This window comes from Nerophis lumbriciformis, linkage group LG11 (assembly GCF_033978685.3).
Source record: "Nerophis lumbriciformis linkage group LG11, RoL_Nlum_v2.1, whole genome shotgun sequence".
In the NCBI taxonomy this organism is placed as follows: Eukaryota; Metazoa; Chordata; class Actinopteri; order Syngnathiformes; family Syngnathidae; genus Nerophis; species Nerophis lumbriciformis.
Genome location: NC_084558.2, coordinates 52385828 through 52403889, shown reverse-complemented (window position 1 = coordinate 52403889; position 18062 = coordinate 52385828). Strand labels below are relative to the sequence as shown.

General features: G+C 34.5%; 1 protein-coding gene across 6 annotated transcripts in view; it reads right to left on the bottom strand.

The window, feature by feature from the left end:
• Nucleotides 1–1139: 1139 nt before the first annotated feature.
• The window catches only part of sec31a (SEC31 homolog A, COPII coat complex component), a 116115-nt gene continuing 99192 nt past the window's right edge, over nucleotides 1140–18062 (bottom strand). For 5 of the 6 annotated variants that reach the window (XM_061966328.1, XM_061966326.1, XM_061966330.1 and 2 more), the window contains 3 exons: nucleotides 12180–12575; nucleotides 12030–12101; nucleotides 1140–1913 (listed from right to left, as the gene is read on the bottom strand). In XM_061966328.1, the coding sequence (XP_061822312.1) occupies nucleotides 1734–1913; nucleotides 12030–12101; nucleotides 12180–12575 (648 nt within the window). In that variant the 3' untranslated portion in view covers nucleotides 1140–1733. The remainder of the gene's footprint in view (nucleotides 1914–12029; nucleotides 12102–12179; nucleotides 12576–18062) is intronic. The other variant, XM_061966329.1, reaches the window with a different exon arrangement.

The following is an 18062-nucleotide window of genomic DNA, read 5'->3' as shown; positions in this document are numbered from 1 at the left end:
ATTCGCTAGTAAAAAAAAACAACAATTTTCTTCGATCCAGCACCCCGAAAGGAACAAGCAATAGAAAATGGATGGGGAAAAAAAAACTATTTTCTTCAATTAAAAAGACAAATCGCAAGCAAAAAAATATAATTTACTTCAATAAAGAAAAACTAATTTTCTAGTAAAAACAACAATTTTCTTCTTCAAAAAAAGAAAAGATTTGCAAGTAAAGAAACAAAAATGTATTCCAGTTGAAACTTGGCAGTAATATTCTACTTGCACTCAGAGCATGTAGTTCTTCCTCTACAACACCAGGTGGTGCTGCTGAGTCCATTTGCGCATGGTGGCTAGTTGGACTTTCAGAAAATAGTTTTTATACTTGGGAATGTTTTTTTTTTTAATAGAAAACTTACGGAAGCTTTTTCCTTTGAAAATAATTGTTTTTATATTTGGGAATCCTTTTTTAATCATCAATCAATCAATGTTTATTTATCTAGCCCTAAATCACGAGTGTCTCAAAGATTGTTTTCTTATAAAAAAGTAGATGTGTTTTAGTCAGGGGGGTTCAACTGTGGAACAGCTTGGATGATTCCTTAAAATGTTCCAGGTCCATTCACACATTTAAAAAACACTTTAAGACCAATGTCTTGGAAAAATATATCACTCTTGAATCAACACAGTAGTTAATACTATGATCAATGTTAATTAAAATACTAAATGTGGGATATAAATAATAATGGAAGTATAATTGTTTGTATATAGTATATAAATTGGTACAAAGGTTTAACACGCGTATAAGGATATTTTACATGCCTTTACTGTGTATATAATTGAACAGTGTTCATGTTGTGTATAATGTGTATTTATAATATGTTGTACAAAGGACATTTCATAATTTTCGGAAGTTCATCTTGTACTTGACATTGTTTATAGGGTTAGGCGCTATAAGTGTTCAACTTCAGCCTAAACCCTTTCGGTCTGCAACATTTTCATTTTCATTTTCAATCTATGAATGTGCAACTGTTTGTTTATTTTGTTGACCATTGACCGAAGAATAATAAACTAATATACTTGCAAATCTTTTTTTATTGAAGAAACACGTGAAAAATGTTTTTTCATTTAAATGATTTTTCATTATACTTGCGAATAGTTTTTTTTATGACTTGCGAATCCTTTTTTTTCATTTGAAGAATTTTTTGTTTGTACTTGCATATTTTTCTTTATTTGAAGGAATTTTGTTTGTTTTTTTTACTTGCAGAATTTTTTTTCACTTGTGAACTATTTTTACATCAGTTTTTTTTTGACTTTCAGAGAATTGTTTTTATTACTTTCAAATCTTTTTTCTTACTTGAATTTTTTTTTTTTCTTGGAAAATAAATGTTATTTTACAACCAAATCAAAAACATTTATTTTATACTTACAAATGTTTTTTTAGTTCCAGAAAGTTTTTTTTTTTTTTTTTTACATGCAAATCATTTTACTGGTTGATAATTGTTTTGTTTTTTACTTACGAATCTTTTTATTTTAATGGAGAAAACTGTTTTTGTTTTTTTACTGTTAGAAATGATTTTTTTTACTTAGAAATATGTTTTTACTTGAATAACTGTTTGCCAATCATGAGGTGAAGTGAAGAAAAGAGTGTTTGAGGAGTCCTTCACTCTTCACCTGGACTTCCAAAGTGATGATGTGATTGGTGGAGGAAGTTGAAAAGAGCCCTTGATTGGTTGCCGTGGCGACGTCTCTCCGGGCGCTCACACTCCCAGCTTGTTGGCCTGCGTCAGCACCACCTTGAGGACGGGCATGAAGGCGGACGTCTCGCTGAAGTTGCTGCTGCCCACGATGTGCGTGTGGATGTTGAGACCCTCGCCGTACGAGCGCGACGCCACGCTCCTCGCCATGTCGTGCAGACCGCCCACGATGGCGGGGGAGAGCTGGGGGAGGAGAGAGCGTGTTTAACGTTGCACTCTGACGGCCATTCAAAAAGACTACTACAAAGTAAAAGCATAAAAAAGTGCAATAAAAGAGCAAAGCGGTGCAATGTAAAGTTGCAATGTTGACTAATAACACAAAAGCTGCCATTCAGGCTGCTTTTTTATTACAAATTGTCTTTGGTACAAAATAATAATGAATCAAAATCAACGTTATGAATTATTCAACGACTTCACATCAAATATTACACTTTGAAATATTTTTTTGGGGGGAAGATTTTGCATATTTTGTGTTTTTGCCTTGAAAACAAAGCTTTCTTTGACAAAAAAAGCATAAAAGAAACAAATAAAAGATGCAATAATAATACAAACTAATAGACGAAGTGAAGTGTGAAGCGGGCAATGTCAGCGGGAATCATACATGCTTTTATTTTGGAGGGTAGAATGTGGGAAAAGGTTAGATCAAGTGAAACGAGTCAAAAAGACAACAATGGCCACACTAACATTTATTTTTAAGTTGAAGTGGAGTGGTCATAAAACACTAACATATTTATTATTAACCGTCTGGGATGGACTTATGCTGTCTTTTAGTTGAAATGGAGTGGTAATTATATATATTTTTTTCATACACAGTAATTCATGAAGTTAATATCATGATGCGGACACGTTTGTTGCTGGATACTTTCTGCCTTGGAGACTTTATGTGCAAGTAAGTATAAACTATAACTAAAAAGAGCATAAAACGTCAGCAGGATGCTGTCTTTTAGTTGAAGTGGAGTGGTAATTATTTTTAATACATTTATTTAGGTTTTTTTTTGGTGACACCTTGCGGCCAGCCACAATAATTCATGAATATCATGATGCGGACACTTTTGTTGCTGGATACTTTCTGCCTTGGAGACTTTATGTGCAAGTAAGTATAAACTATAACTAAAAAGAGCATAAAACGTCAGCAGGATGCTGTCTTTTAGTTGAAGTGGAGTGGTAATTATTTTTAAATAGATTTATTTATTTATTTATTTTTTTTTTTTTTGGTGACACCTCGCGGCCAGCCACAATAATTCATGAATATCATGATGCGGACACTTTTGTTGCTGGATACGTTCTGCCTTGGAGACTTTATGTGCAAGTTAGTATAAACTATAACTAAAAAGAGCATTGAACGTCAGCAGGATGCTGTCTTTTAGTTGAAGTGGAGTGGTAATTTAAAAAAATAATTATTTAGTTGTTTTTTTTGGTGACACCTCGCGGCCACCCACAATAATTCATGAATATCATGATGCGGACACTTTTGTTACTGGATACTTTCTGCCTTGGAGACTTTATGTGCAAGTAAGTATAAACTATAACTAAAAAGAGCATAAAACGTCAGCAGGATGCTGTCTTTTAGTTGAAGTGGAGTGGTAATTTAAAAAAAAAAAAATGTATTTAGTATTTTTTTTATTTTTTTTGGTGACACCTCGTGGCCAGCCACAATAATTCAAGAATATCATGATGCGGACACTTTTGTTACTGGATACTTTCTGCCTTGGAGACTTTCTGTGCAAGTAAGTATAAACTATAACTATAAAGAGCATAAAAGAAACAAATAAAAGATGCAATAATAATACAAACTAATAGATGAAGTGAAGCGGGCAATGTCAGCAGGAATCATACATGCTTTTACTTTGGAGGGTAGAATGTGTGAAAAGGTTAGATCAAGTGAAACGAGTCAAAAAGACAACAATGGCCACACTAACATTTATTATTACCGTATATTTCACACTATAAGTCGCAGTTTTTTTCATAGTGCAACTTCTATATGTTTTTTTCCTTCTTTATTATGCATTTTCGGCAGGTGCGACTTATACTCCGAAAAAATACGGTAAGTTGAAGTGGAGTGGTCATAAAACACTAACATATTTACTATTAATCATCTGGAATGGACTTAATGCTGTCTTTTAGTTGAAGTGGAGTGATAATTGTATGTATTTTTTCAGCCAAAATAATTCATGAAGTTAATATCATGATGCGGACACGTTTGTTACTGGACACTTTCTGCCTTGGAGACTTTCTGTGCAAGTAAGTATAAACTATAACTATAAAGAGCATAAAAGAAACTAATAAACGATGCAATAATAATACAAACTAATAGATGAAGTGAAGCGGGCGATGTCAGCGGGAATCATACACGCTTTTATTTTGGAGGGTAGAATGTTGGAAAAGGTTAGATCAAGTGAAACGAGTCAAAAAGACAACAATGGCCACACTAACATTTATTTTTAAGTTGAAGTGGAGTGGTCATAAAACACTAACATATTAATCATTAACCGCCTGGAATGGACTTATGCTGTCTTTTAGTTGAAGTGGAGTGGTAATTTTTTATTTTTTTGGTGACATCTCACAGCCAGCTACAATAATTCATGAAGTTAATATCATGATGCGGACACGTTTGTTACTGGATTAGTTTCTGCCTTGGAGACTTTATGTGCAAGTAGCTATCTTTTAAATCTTTTCAAGTCACTGTCTTTTAGTTGAAGTGGAGTGGTCATAAAACACTAACGTATTTATTATTAACCCTCGGGAATGGACTTACGCTGTCTTTAAGTTGAAGTGGAGTGGTATTCTTTTTTTTTTTTTGGTGACACCTCGCTGCCAGTCACAATAATTCATGAATACCATGATGCGGACACGTTTGTTACTGGACACTTTCTGCCTTGGAGACTTTCTGTGCAAGTAAGTATAAACTATAACTAAAAAGAGCATAAAAGAAACAAATAAAAGATGCAATAATAATACAAACTAATAGATGAAGTGAAGCGGGCGATGACAGCAGGAATCATACACGCTTTTATTTTGGAGGGTAGAATGTGTGAAAAGGTTAGATGAAGTGAAACGAGTCAAAAAGACAACAATGGCCACTATGAAAAACACTTAAGTGAAGTGAATTATATTTATATAGCGCTTTTTCTCAAGTGACTCAAAGCGCTTTACATTGTGAAACCCAATATCTAAGTTACATTCAAACCATTAACATTTATTATTAAGTTGAAGTGGAGTGGTCATAAAACACTAACATATTTATTATTAACCGTCTGGGATGGAATTATGCTGTCTTTTAGTTGAAATGGAGTGGTAATTATATATATTTTTTTCATACACAGTAATTCATGAAGTTAATATCATGATGCGGACACGTTTGTTACTGGATACTTTCTGCCTTGGAGACTTTATGTGCAAGTAAGTATAAACTATAACTAAAAAGAGCATAAAACGTCAGCAGGATGCTGTCTTTTAGTTGAAGTGGAGTGGTAATTATTTTTAATACATTTATTTAGGTTTTTTTTTGGTGACACCTCGCGGCCAGCCACAATAATTCATGAATATCATGATGCGGACACTTTTGTTGCTGGATACTTTCTGCCTTGGAGACTTTATGTGCAAGTAAGTATAAACTATAACTAAAAAGAGCATAAATCGTCAGCAGAATGCTGTCTTTTAGTTGAAGTGGAGTGGTAATTTAAAAAAAAATGTATTTAGTATTTTTTTTAAAAATTTGGGTGACACCTCGCGGCCAGCCACAATAATTCATGAATATCATGATGCGGACACTTTTGTTACTGGATACTTTCTGCCTTGGAGACTTTATGTGCAAGTAAGTATAAACTATAACTATAAAGAGCATAAAACGTCAGCAGGATGCTGTCTTTTAGTTGAAGTGGAGAGGTAATTTAAAAAAAATAAAATGTATTTAGTATTTTTTTTATTTTTTTTGGTGACACCTCGCGGCCAGCCACAATAATTCATGAATATCATGATGCGGACACGTTTGTTGCTGGATACTTTCTGCCTTGGAGACTTTATGTGCAAGTAAGTATAAACTATAACTAAAAAGAGCATAAAACGTCAGCAGGATGCTGTCTTTTAGTTGAAGTGGAGTGGTAATTAAAAAAAAAAAAAAATGTATTTAGTATTTTTTCAATTTTTTTTGGTGACACCTTGCAGCCAGCCACAATAATTCATGAATATCATGATGCGGACACTTTTGTTACTGGATACTTTCTGCCTTGGAGACTTTAAGTGCAAGTAAGTATAAACTATAACTAAAAAGAGCATAAAACGTCAGCAGGATGCTGTCTTTTAGTTGAAGTGGAGTGGTAATTATTTTTAAATACATTTATTTAGTTTTTTTTTTGGTTTTTGTTTTGGTGACACCTCGCGGCCAGCCACAATAATTCATGAATATCATGATGCGAACACTTTTGTTACTGGATACTTTCTGCCTTGGAGACTTTATGTGCAAGTAAGTATAAACTATAACTAAAAAGAGCATAAAACGTCAGCAGGATGCTGTCTTTTAGTTGAAGTGGAGTGGTAATTAAAAAAAAAAAAATGTATTTAGTATTTTTTTTTTTTTTTTTGGTGACACCTCGCGGCCAGCCACAATAATTCATGAATATCATGATGCGGACACTTTTGTTACTGGATACTTTCTGCCTTGGAGACTTTAAGTGCAAGTAAGTATAAACTATAACTAAAAAGAGCATAAAACGTCAGCAGGATGCTGTCTTTTAGTTGAAGTGGAGTGGTAATTAAAAAAAATATATATTTAGTATTTTTTTTATTTTTTTGGTGACACCTTGCGGCCAGCCACAATAATTCATGAATATCATGATGCGGACACTTTTGTTACTGGATACTTTCTGCCTTGGAGACTTTATGTGCAAGTAAGTATAAACTATAACTAAAAAGAGCATAAAACGTCAGCAGGATGCTGTCTTTTAGTTGAAGTGGAGTGGTACGGTAATTATTTTTAAATAGATTTATTTATTTATTTTTTTTGGTTTTTTTTGGTGACACCTCGCGGCCAGCCACAATAATTCATGAATATCATGATGCGGACACTTTTGTTGCTGGATACTTTCTGCCTGGGAGACTTTATGTGCAAGTAAGTATAAACTATAACTAAAAAGAGCATAAAACGTCAGCAGGATGCTGTCTTTTAGTTGAAGTGGAGTGGTAATTAAAAAAAAAAAAAATGTATTTAGTATTTTTTTTATTTTTTTTGGTGACACCTCGCGGCCAGCCACAATAATTCATGAATATCATGATGCGGACACTTTTGTTACTGGATACTTTCTGCCTTGGAGACTTTAAGTGCAAGTAAGTATAAACTATAACTAAAAAGAGCATAAAACGTCAGCAGGATGCTGTCTTTTAGTTGAAGTGGAGTGGTAATTTAAAAAAAATAAAATGTATTTAGTATTTCTTTAATTTTTTTTGGTGACACCTCGCGGCCAGCCACAATAATTCATGAATATCATGATGCGGACACTTTTGTTACTGGATACTTTCTGCCTTGGAGACTTTATGTGCAAGTAAGTATAAACTATAACTAAAAAGAGCATTAAACGTCAGCAGGATGCTGTCTTTTAGTTGAAGTGGAGTGGTAATTAAAAAAAAAAATTATTTAGTATTTTTTTAATTTTTTTTGGTGACACCTCGCGGCCAGCCACAATAATTCATGAATATCATGATGCGAACACTTTTGTTACTGGATACTTTCTGCCTTGGAGACTTTATGTGCAAGTAAGTATAAACTATAACTAAAAAGAGCATAAAACGTCAGCAGGATGCTGTCTTTTAGTTGAAGTGGAGTGGTAATTAAAAAAAAAAAAAAATGTATTTAGTATTTTTTTTATTTTTTTTGGTGACACCTCGCGGCCAGCCACAATAATTCATGAATATCATGATGCGGACACTTTTGTTACTGGATACTTTCTGCCTTGGAGACTTTAAGTGCAAGTAAGTATAAACTATAACTAAAAAGAGCATAAAACGTCAGCAGGATGCTGTCTTTTAGTTGAAGTGGAGTGGTAATTTAAAAAAAATAAAATGTATTTAGTATTTCTTTAATTTTTTTTGGTGACACCTCGCGGCCAGCCACAATAATTCATGAATATCATGATGCGGACACTTTTGTTACTGGATACTTTCTGCCTTGGAGACTTTATGTGCAAGTAAGTATAAACTATAACTAAAAAGAGCATTAAACGTCAGCAGGATGCTGTCTTTTAGTTGAAGTGGAGTGGTAATTAAAAAAAAAAATTATTTAGTATTTTTTTAATTTTTTTTGGTGACACCTCGCGGCCAGCCACAATAATTCATGAATATCATGATGCGAACACTTTTGTTACTGGATACTTTCTGCCTTGGAGACTTTATGTGCAAGTAAGTATAAACTATAACTAAAAAGAGCATAAAACGTCAGCAGGATGCTGTCTTTTAGTTGAAGTGGAGTGGTAATTAAAAAAAAAAAAAAATGTATTTAGTATTTTTTTTATTTTTTTTGGTGACACCTCGCGGCCAGCCACAATAATTCATGAATATCATGATGCGGACACTTTTGTTACTGGATACTTTCTGCCTTGGAGACTTTATGTGCAAGTAAGTATAAACTATAACTAAAAAGAGCATAAAACGTCAGCAGGATGCTGTCTTTTAGTTGAAGTGGAGTGGTAATTATTTTTAAATACATTTATTTAGTTTTTTTTTTGTTTTTTTTTGGTGACACCTCGCGGTTAGCCACAATAATTCATGAATATCATGATGCGGACACTTTTGTTACTGGATACTTTCTGCCTTGGAGACTTTATGTGCAAGTAAGTATAAACTATAACTAAAAAGAGCATAAAAGAAACAAATAAACGATGCAATAATAATACAAACTAATAGATGAAGTGAAGCGGGCGATGTCAGCAGGAATCATGCACGCTTTTATTTTGTAGGGTAGAATGTGTGAAAAGGTTAGATCAAGTGAAACGAGTCAAAAAAGACAACAATGGCCGCTATGAAAAACATTTATTATTAAGTTGAAGTGGAGTGGTCATAAAACACTAACATATTTATTATTAACCGTCTGGGATGGACTTATGCTGTCTTTTAGTTGAAGTGGAGTGGTAATTATTATTATTTTTTTCATCCACAGTAATTCATGACGTTAATATCATGATGCGGACACGTTTGTTACTGGATACTTTCTGCCTTGGAGACTTTATGTGCAAGTAAGTATAAACTATAACTAAAAAGAGCATAAAACGTCAGCAGGATGCTGTCTTTTAGTTGAAGTGGAGTGGTAATTAAAAAAAAAAAATTATTTAGTATTTTTTTTAATTTTTTTGGGTGACACCTCGCGGCCAACCACAATAATTCATGAATATCATGATGCGGACACTTTTGTTGCTGGATACTTTCTGCCTTGGAGACTTTATGTGCAAGTAAGTATAAACTATAACTAAAAAGAGCATACAACGTCAGCAGGATGCTGTCTTTTAGTTGAAGTGGAGTGGTAATAGAAAAATACTAAATACATTTTTTTTTTTTTTTTTTTTGGTGACACCTCGCGGCCAGCCACAATAATTCATGAATATCATGATGCGAACACTTTTGTTACTGGATACTTTCTGCCTTGGAGACTTTATGTGCAAGTAAGTATAAACTATAACTAAAAAGAGCATAAAACGTCAGCAGGATGCTGTCTTTTAGTTGAAGTGGAGTGGTAATTTAAAAAAAAAATAATTTAGTATTTTTTTAATTTTTTTTGGTGACACCTCGCGGCCAGTCACAATAATTCATGAATATCATGATGCGGACACTTTTGTTGCTGAATACTTTCTGCCTTGGAGACTTTATGTGCAAGTAAGTATAAACTATAACTAAAAAGAGCATAAAACGTCAGCAGGATGCTGTCTTTTAGTTGAAGTGGAGTGGTAATTATTATTATTTTTTTCATCCACAGTAATTCATGAGGTTAATATCATGATGCGGACACATTTGTTACTGGATACTTTCTGCCTTGGAGACTTTAAGTGCAAGTAAGTATAAACTATAACTAAAAAGAGCATAAAACGTCAGCAGGATGCTGTCTTTTAGTTGAAGTGGAGTGGTAATTATTTTTAAATAGATTTATTTATTTATTTTTTTTGGTTTTTTTTGGTGACACCTCGCGGCCAGCCACAATAATTCATGAATATCATGATGCGGACACTTTTGTTACAGGATACTTTCTGCCTTGGAGACTTTAAGTGCAAGTAAGTATAAACTATAACTAAAAAGAGCATAAAACGTCAGCAGGATGCTGTCTTTTAGTTGAAGTGGAGTGGTAATTAAAAAAAAAACAAATGTATTTAGTATTTTTTTTATTTTTTTTGGTGACACCTCGCGGCCACCCACAATAATTCATGAATATCATGATGCGGACACTTTTGTTACTGGATACTTTCTGCCTTGGAGACTTTATGTGCAAGTAAGTATAAACTATAACTAAAAAGAGCATAAAACGTCAGCAGGATGCTGTCTTTTAGTTGAAGTGGAGTGGTAATTTAAAAAAAAAAAAATGTATTTAGTATTTTTTTTATTTTTTTTGGTGACACCTCGTGGCCAGCCACAATAATTCAAGAATATCATGATGCGGACACTTTTGTTACTGGATACTTTCTGCCTTGGAGACTTTCTGTGCAAGTAAGTATAAACTATAACTATAAAGAGCATAAAAGAAACAAATAAACGATGCAATAATAATACAAACTAATAGATGAAGTGAAGCGGGCGATGACAGCAGGAATCATGCACGCTTTTATTTTGGAGGGTAGAATGTGTGAAAAGGTTAGATCAAGTGAAACGAGTCAAAAAAGACAACAATGGCCGCTATGAAAAACATTTATTATTAAGTTGAAGTGGAGTGGTCATAAAACACTAACATATTTATTATTAACCGTCTGGGATGGACTTATGCTGTCTTTTAGTTGAAGTGGAGTGGTAATTATTATTATTTTTTTCATCCACAGTAATTCATGACGTTAATATCATGATGCGGACACGTTTGTTACTGGATACTTTCTGCCTTGGAGACTTTATGTGCAAGTAAGTATAAACTATAACTAAAAAGAGCATAAAACGTCAGCAGAATGCTGTCTTTTAGTTGAAGTGGAGTGGTAATCTAAAAAAAATAAAATGTATTTAGTATTTTTTTTATTTTTTTTGGTGACACCTCGCGGCCAGCCACAATAATTCATGAATATCATGATGCGGACACTTTTGTTGCTGGATACTTTCTGCCTTGGAGACTTTATGTGCAAGTAAGTATAAACTATAACTAAAAAGAGCATAAAACGTCAGCAGAATGCTGTCTTTTAGTTGAAGTGGAGTGGTAATTTAAAAAAAAAAAGATTTAGTATTTTTTTAATTTTTTTTGGTGACACTTCGCGGCCACCCACAATAATTCATGAATATCATGATGCGGACACTTTTGTTGCTGGATACTTTCTGCCTTGGAGACTTTATGTGCAAGTAAGTATAAACTATAACTAAAAAGAGCATAAAACGTCAGCAGGATGCTGTCTTTTAGTTGAAGTGGAGTGGTAATTATTATTATTTTTTTCATCCACAGTAATTCATAAAGTTAATATCATGATGCGGACACATTTGTTACTGGATACTTTATGCCTTGGAGACTTTATGTGCAAGTAAGTATAAACTATAACTAAAAAGAGCATAAAACGTCAGCAGGATGCTGTCTTTTAGTTGAAGTGGAGTGGTAATTATTTTTAAATAGATTTATCTATTTATTTTTTTTGTTTTTTTTTGGTGACACCTCGCGGCCAGCCACAATAATTCATGAATATCATGATGCGAACACTTTTGTTACTGGATACTTTCTGCCTTGGAGACTTTATGTGCAAGTAAGTATAAACTATAACTAAAAAGAGCATAAAACGTCAGCAGGATGCTGTCTTTTAGTTGAAGTGGAGTGGTAATTAAAAAAAAAAAATTATTTAGTATTTTTTTTAATTTTTTTTGGTGACACCTCGCGGCCAACCACAATAATTCATGAATATCATGATGCGGACACTTTTGTTACTGGATACTTTCTGCCTTGGGGACTTTATGTGCAAGTAAGTATAATTATTTGACACTTGTTGATGTTGTTCAATGCTTATTACGTGTGTCTAGCTGGTGTGCTTGGCTGTTGTGTAGCCGCTAGTGGTCAAAGTGCTTGGCTGTTGTGTAGCTGCTAGTGGTCAAAGTGCTTGGCTGTTGTGTAGCCGCTAGTGGTGAAAGAGAAGAAAAGGTGAAACTGACCGACTGCTCCCTCAGCTTGTCATAGAGCGCCTCCAGTCGTTTGTTGGCGTCGTCCAGCTTCCTCCTGGTTTGCTGTCAGTCAGGCCACACAGGAACAAACACAAAGATGAGTTCTGAGGTCGGGACGCGTAGCTCCGCCTCCTCACTCACCGGGTCCGTGGCCACGGCCAAGCACTTCTGGATGAGGCCCTCAAAGGTGGTCTTGAGGACCAGGTGCTCGTCGGGGATCGGCTTCTTCAGGATCTTCTCGGCGGGCAAGGTCTGCGGAGGCCGGGGCGGAGTCAACACCCGCTCGCCATAAATACCAGGCTTTGATCTCACCTGCATGGCGTCGCCCGTCGGGGCCCCCGGGGCCCCCTCCGTGCTGGTCTTGGGCAGGCTCGGGTTCGCGGGCGAGGTCTGCTGAACGCCCGAGTACGGGGCCTGGTAGCCGTGTAAGCCCGCTGCCGGGCCCTGCGGCGCTACGGGCTGCGCCTGAGGGTCGGCGCCCAGGGGCCTCATGATGGGGGCGGTGATGGGCACGGGCGGGGTGAAATTCTCAGACATCTTTAGACAAACAGGTGAGACACTTAGATCATTTTGACACTTTTCGCCTTCAAAACCGCTACAATTTGTAGATTTGTCTCCAAAAAACGAGAAAAAAGACATTTTGTGTGAATGCTGAAATGCTAACAGTTAGCACACTGGCCAGATAGCATCAAGTAACTAAAAAATTATTGCAAAATGAGCTAAAAGAAGCTAGCATGCTAACAATAGCATGCCTACAGTTAGCATTATCAAAACACCCAAAAAAATGAAAGAAAATTTGCTATTAAAAAATGCTAAAATGCTAACTGTAGCATGCGTCAAGTAGCAAAATGTATTACCCTAAAAACGCGTACCTGAAATATTTTTTAAATGCTGGCATGCTAACATTAGCATGCATGCATCAAGTGCCAAAAATAGCATTAAAAAAAAACAAAAAAACTAGCATGTTTACAGTTAGCATGATCAAAACACCCAAGTACATGAAAGAAAATTGGCTATAAAAAAAAGCCAGCGTGCTAAAATGCTAACTGTAACATGCGTCAAGTAACAAAATGTATTACCCGAAAAATGCGTACCTGAAAAATGTTTAAAATGCTGTGATGCTAACGTTAGCATGCATCAAGTGCCAAAATATGACTGAGGTGTTAACCTACAAAAATAGCTTTAAAAAAAACAAAAACAAAAAAACTAGCATGCTAACAATAGCAGGCTTACAGTTAGCATGATCAAAACACCCAAGTACATGAAAGAAAATTGGCTATAAAAAAAAGCCAGCGTGCTAAAATGCTAACTGTAACTTGCGTCAAGTAGCAAAATGTATTACCCGAAAAATGCGTACCTGAAAAATGTTTAAAATGCTGTGATGCTAACGTTAGCATGCATCAAGTGCCAAAATATGACTGAGGTGTTAACCTACAAAAATAGCATTAAAAAAAAACAAAAAAACTAGCATGTTTACAGTTAGCATGATCAAAACACCCAAGTACATGAAAGAAAATTGGCTATTAAAAAAAAGCCAGCATGCTAAAATGCTAACTGTAACATGCGTCAAGTAGCAAAATGTATTACCCGAAAAATGCGTACCTGAAAAATGTTTAAAATGCTGTGATGCTAACGTTAGCATGCATCAAGTGCCAAAATATGACTGAGGTGTTAACCTACAAAAATAGGTTTAAAAAAAAAAAAAAGCTAGCATGCTAACAGTTAGCATGATCAAAACACCCAAGTACATGAAAGAAAATTGGCTATAAAAAAAAGTCAGCGTGCTAAAATGCTAACTGTAACATGCGTCAAGTAGCAAAATGTATTACCCGAAAAATGCGTACCTGAAAAATGTTTAAAATGCTGTGATGCTAACGTTAGCATGCATCAAGTGCCAAAATATGACTGAGGTGTTAACCTACAAAAATAGCTTTAAAAAAAACAAAAACTGGCATGCTAACAATAGCATACTTACAGTTAGCATGATCAAAACACCCAAGTACATGAAAAAAAATTGGCTATTAAAAAAAGCCAGCATGCCAGAATGCTAACTGTAACATGCGTCAAGTAGCAAAATGTATTACCCGAAAAATGCGTACCTGAAAAATGTTTAAAATGCTGTGATGCTAACGTTAGCATGCATCAAGTGCCAAAATATGACTGAGGTGTTAACCTACAAAAATAGCTTTAAAAAAAAAAAAAAGCTAGCATGCTAACAGTTAGCATGATCAAAACACCCAAGTACATGAAAGAAAATTGGCTATAAAAAAAAGCCAGCGTGCTAAAATGCTAACTGTAACATGCGTCAAGTAGCAAAATGTATTACCCGAAAAATGCGTACCTGAAAAATGTTTAAAATGCTGTGATGCTAACGTTAGCATGCATCAAGTGCCAAAATATGACTGAGGTGTTAACCTACAAAAATAGCTTTAAAAAAAACAAAAACTGGCATGCTAACAATAGCATACTTACAGTTAGCATGATCAAAACACCCAAGTACATGAAAAAAAATTGGCTATTAAAAAAAGCCAGCATGCCAGAATGCTAACTGTAACATGCGTCAAGTAGCAAAATGTATTACCCGAAAAATGCGTACCTGAAAAATGTTTAAAATGCTGTGATGCTAACGTTAGCATGCATCAAGTGCCAAAATATGACTGAGGTGTTAACCTACAAAAATAGCTTTAAAAAAAAAAAAAAGCTAGCATGCTAACAGTTAGCATGATCAAAACACCCAAGTACATGAAAGAAAATTGGCTATAAAAAAAAGCCAGCGTGCTAAAATGCTAACTGTAACATGCGTCAAGTAGCAAAATGTATTACCCGAAAAATGCGTACCTGAAAAATGTTTAAAATGCTGTGATGCTAACGTTAGCATGCATCAAGTGCCAAAATATGACTGAGGTGTTAACCTACAAAAATAGCTTTAAAAAAAAAAAAAAAGCTAGCATGCTAACAGTTAGCATGATCAAAACACCCAAGTACATGAAAGAAAATTGGCTATAAAAAAAAGCCAGCGTGCTAAAATGCTAACTGTAACATGCGTCAAGTAGCAAAATGTATTACCCGAAAAATGCGTACCTGAAAAATGTTTAAAATGCTGCGATGCTAACGTTAGCATGCATCAAGTGCCAAAATATGACTGAGGTGTTAACCTACAAAAATAGCTTTAAAAAAAACAAAAACAAAAAAACTAGCATGTTAACAATAGCAGGCTTACAGTTAGCATGATCAAAACACCAAAGTACATGAAAGAAAATTGGCTATAAAAAAAAGCCAGCGTGCTAAAATGCTAACTGTAACATGCGTCAAGTAGCAAAATGTATTACCCGAAAAATGCGTACCTGAAAAATGTTTAAAATGCTGTGATGCTAACGTTAGCATGCATCAAGTGCCAAAATATGACTGAGGTGTTAACCTACAAAAATAGCATTAAAAAAAAACAAAAAAACTAGCATGTTTACAGTTAGCATTATCAAAACACCCAAGTACATGAAAGAAAATTGTCTATAAAAAAAAGCCAGCGTGCTAAAATGCTAACTGTAACATGCCTCAAGTAGCAAAATGTATTACCCGAAAAATGCGTACCTGAAAAATGTTTAAAATGCTGTGATGCTAACGTTAGCATGCATCAAGTGCCAAAATATGACTGAGGTGTTAACCTACAAAAATAGCTTTAAAAAAAACAAAAACAAAAAAACTAGCATGCTAACAATAGCAGGCTTACAGTTAGCATGATCAAAACACCCAAGTACATGAAAAAAAATGGGCTATTAAAAAAAGCCAGCATGCCAGAATGCTAACTGTAACATGCGTCAAGTAGCAAAATGTATTACCCGAAAAATGCGTACCTGAAAAATGTTTAAAATGCTGTGATGCTAACGTTAGCATGCATCAAGTGCCAAAATATGACTGAGGTGTTAACCTACAAAAATAGCATTAAAAAAAAACAAAAAAACTAGCATGTTTACAGTTAGCATGATCAAAACACCCAAGTACATGAAAGAAAATTGGCTATTAAAAAAAAGCCAGCATGCTAAAATGCTAACTGTAACATGCGTCAAGTAGCAAAATGTATTACCCGAAAAATGCGTACCTGAAAAATGTTTAAAATGCTGTGATGCTAACGTTAGCATGCATCAAGTGCCAAAATATGACTGTTAACCTAAAAAAATAGCTTTAAAAAAAAAATAAGTTAGCATGGTAACAATAGCATGATTACAGTTAGCATTATCAAAACACCCAAGCACATGAAAGAAAATTGGCTATAAAAAAAAAGCCAGCATGCTAAAATGCCAACTGTAACATCCATCAAGTAGAAAAATGTATTACCCTGAGATGTGTACCTGAAAAATGTTTAAAATGCTGGTAGTGCCAAAATATGACTGAGGTGTTAACCTACAAAATAGCTTAAAAAAAAAAAAAAGCATGCTAACAGGTATCATTTGTCAAATAACAAAAAATTTGACCTATTAAATTAGCTTTAAAAAGCTTGGGTTCTAAAATGCTAACTGTAACATGCGTCAAGTACCAAAATACATTACTCTGAAGTGTGGACCTGAAAAATATGTTTAAAATGCTGGCATGCTAACGTTAGCATGCATCAAGTACCAACATATGACTGAGACATATACCTACAAAAATAGCTAAAAAATAAAATAAAATAAAAAATAAAAAATCAGCTAACATGCTACCAGGTGTATCCCTATTAAATTAGCTTCAAAAAGCTAGCGTGCTAAAATGATAACGGTAACATGCGGCAAGTACCAAAATCTATTACTCCGAGGTGTGTACCTGAAGAATATGTTTAAAATGCTGGTATGCGATAATGTTAGCATGCTAACTTTTTTTTTTTCCGCTAACACTTCAGCTAATTCTATTAATTTCAACCTACAATGTATGGATTTTGATACTTTTCGCCATCTTGCAAGTACGCTCACTGTTTTTATTATACCATGCTAACGTTAGCATGCTAACATTTTTTTTGCTAACACTTCAGCTAATTCTATTAATTTCAACCTAAAACGTGTGGATTTAGATACTTTTCGCCATCTTGCAAGTACGCTCAGTTTTTATTATACCATGCTAACGTTAGCATGCTAACATTTTTTTTTGCTAACACTTCAGCTAATTCTATTAATTTCAACCTAAAACGTGTGGATTTTGATACTTTTCGCCATCTTGCAAGTACACCCACTGTTTTTATTATACCATGCTAACATTTTTTTTGCTAACACTTCAGCTAATTCTATTCATTTCAACTTAAAACGTGTGGATTTAGATACTTTTCGCCATCTTGCAAGTACGCTCACTGTTTTTATTATACCATGCTAACATTTTTTTTGCTAACACTTCAGCTAATTCTATTAATTTCAACCTAAAACGTGTGGATTTAGATACTTTTCGCCATCTTGCAAGTACGCTCAGTTTTTATTATACCATGCTAACGTTAGCATGCTAACATTTTTTTTTTGCTAACACTTCAGCTAATTCTATTAATTTCAACCTAAAACGTGTAGATTTTGATACTTTTCGCCATCTTGCAAGTACACCCACTGTTTTTATTATACCATGCTAACATTTTTTTTTGCTAACACTTCAGCTAATTCTATTCATTTCAACTTAAAACGTGTGGATTTAGATACTTTTCGCCATCTTGCAAGTACGCTCACTGTTTTTATTACACCATGCTAACGTTAGCATGCTAACATTTTTTTTGGCTAACACTTCAGCTAATTCTATTAATTTCAACCTAAAACGTGTGGATTTAGATACTTTTCGCCATCTTGCAAGTACGCTTACCGTTTTTATTATACCATGCTAACATTAGCATGCTAACATTTTTTTTGGGCTAACACTTCAGCTAATTCTATTAATTTCAACCTAAAACGTGTGGATTTAGATACTTTTCGCCATCTTGCAAGTACGCTCACTGTTTTTATTATACCATGCTAACGTTAGCATGCTAACATTTTATGCTGGCTTCAATCAACACAGCACAGACAGCAGGCCCATTTATTTCTG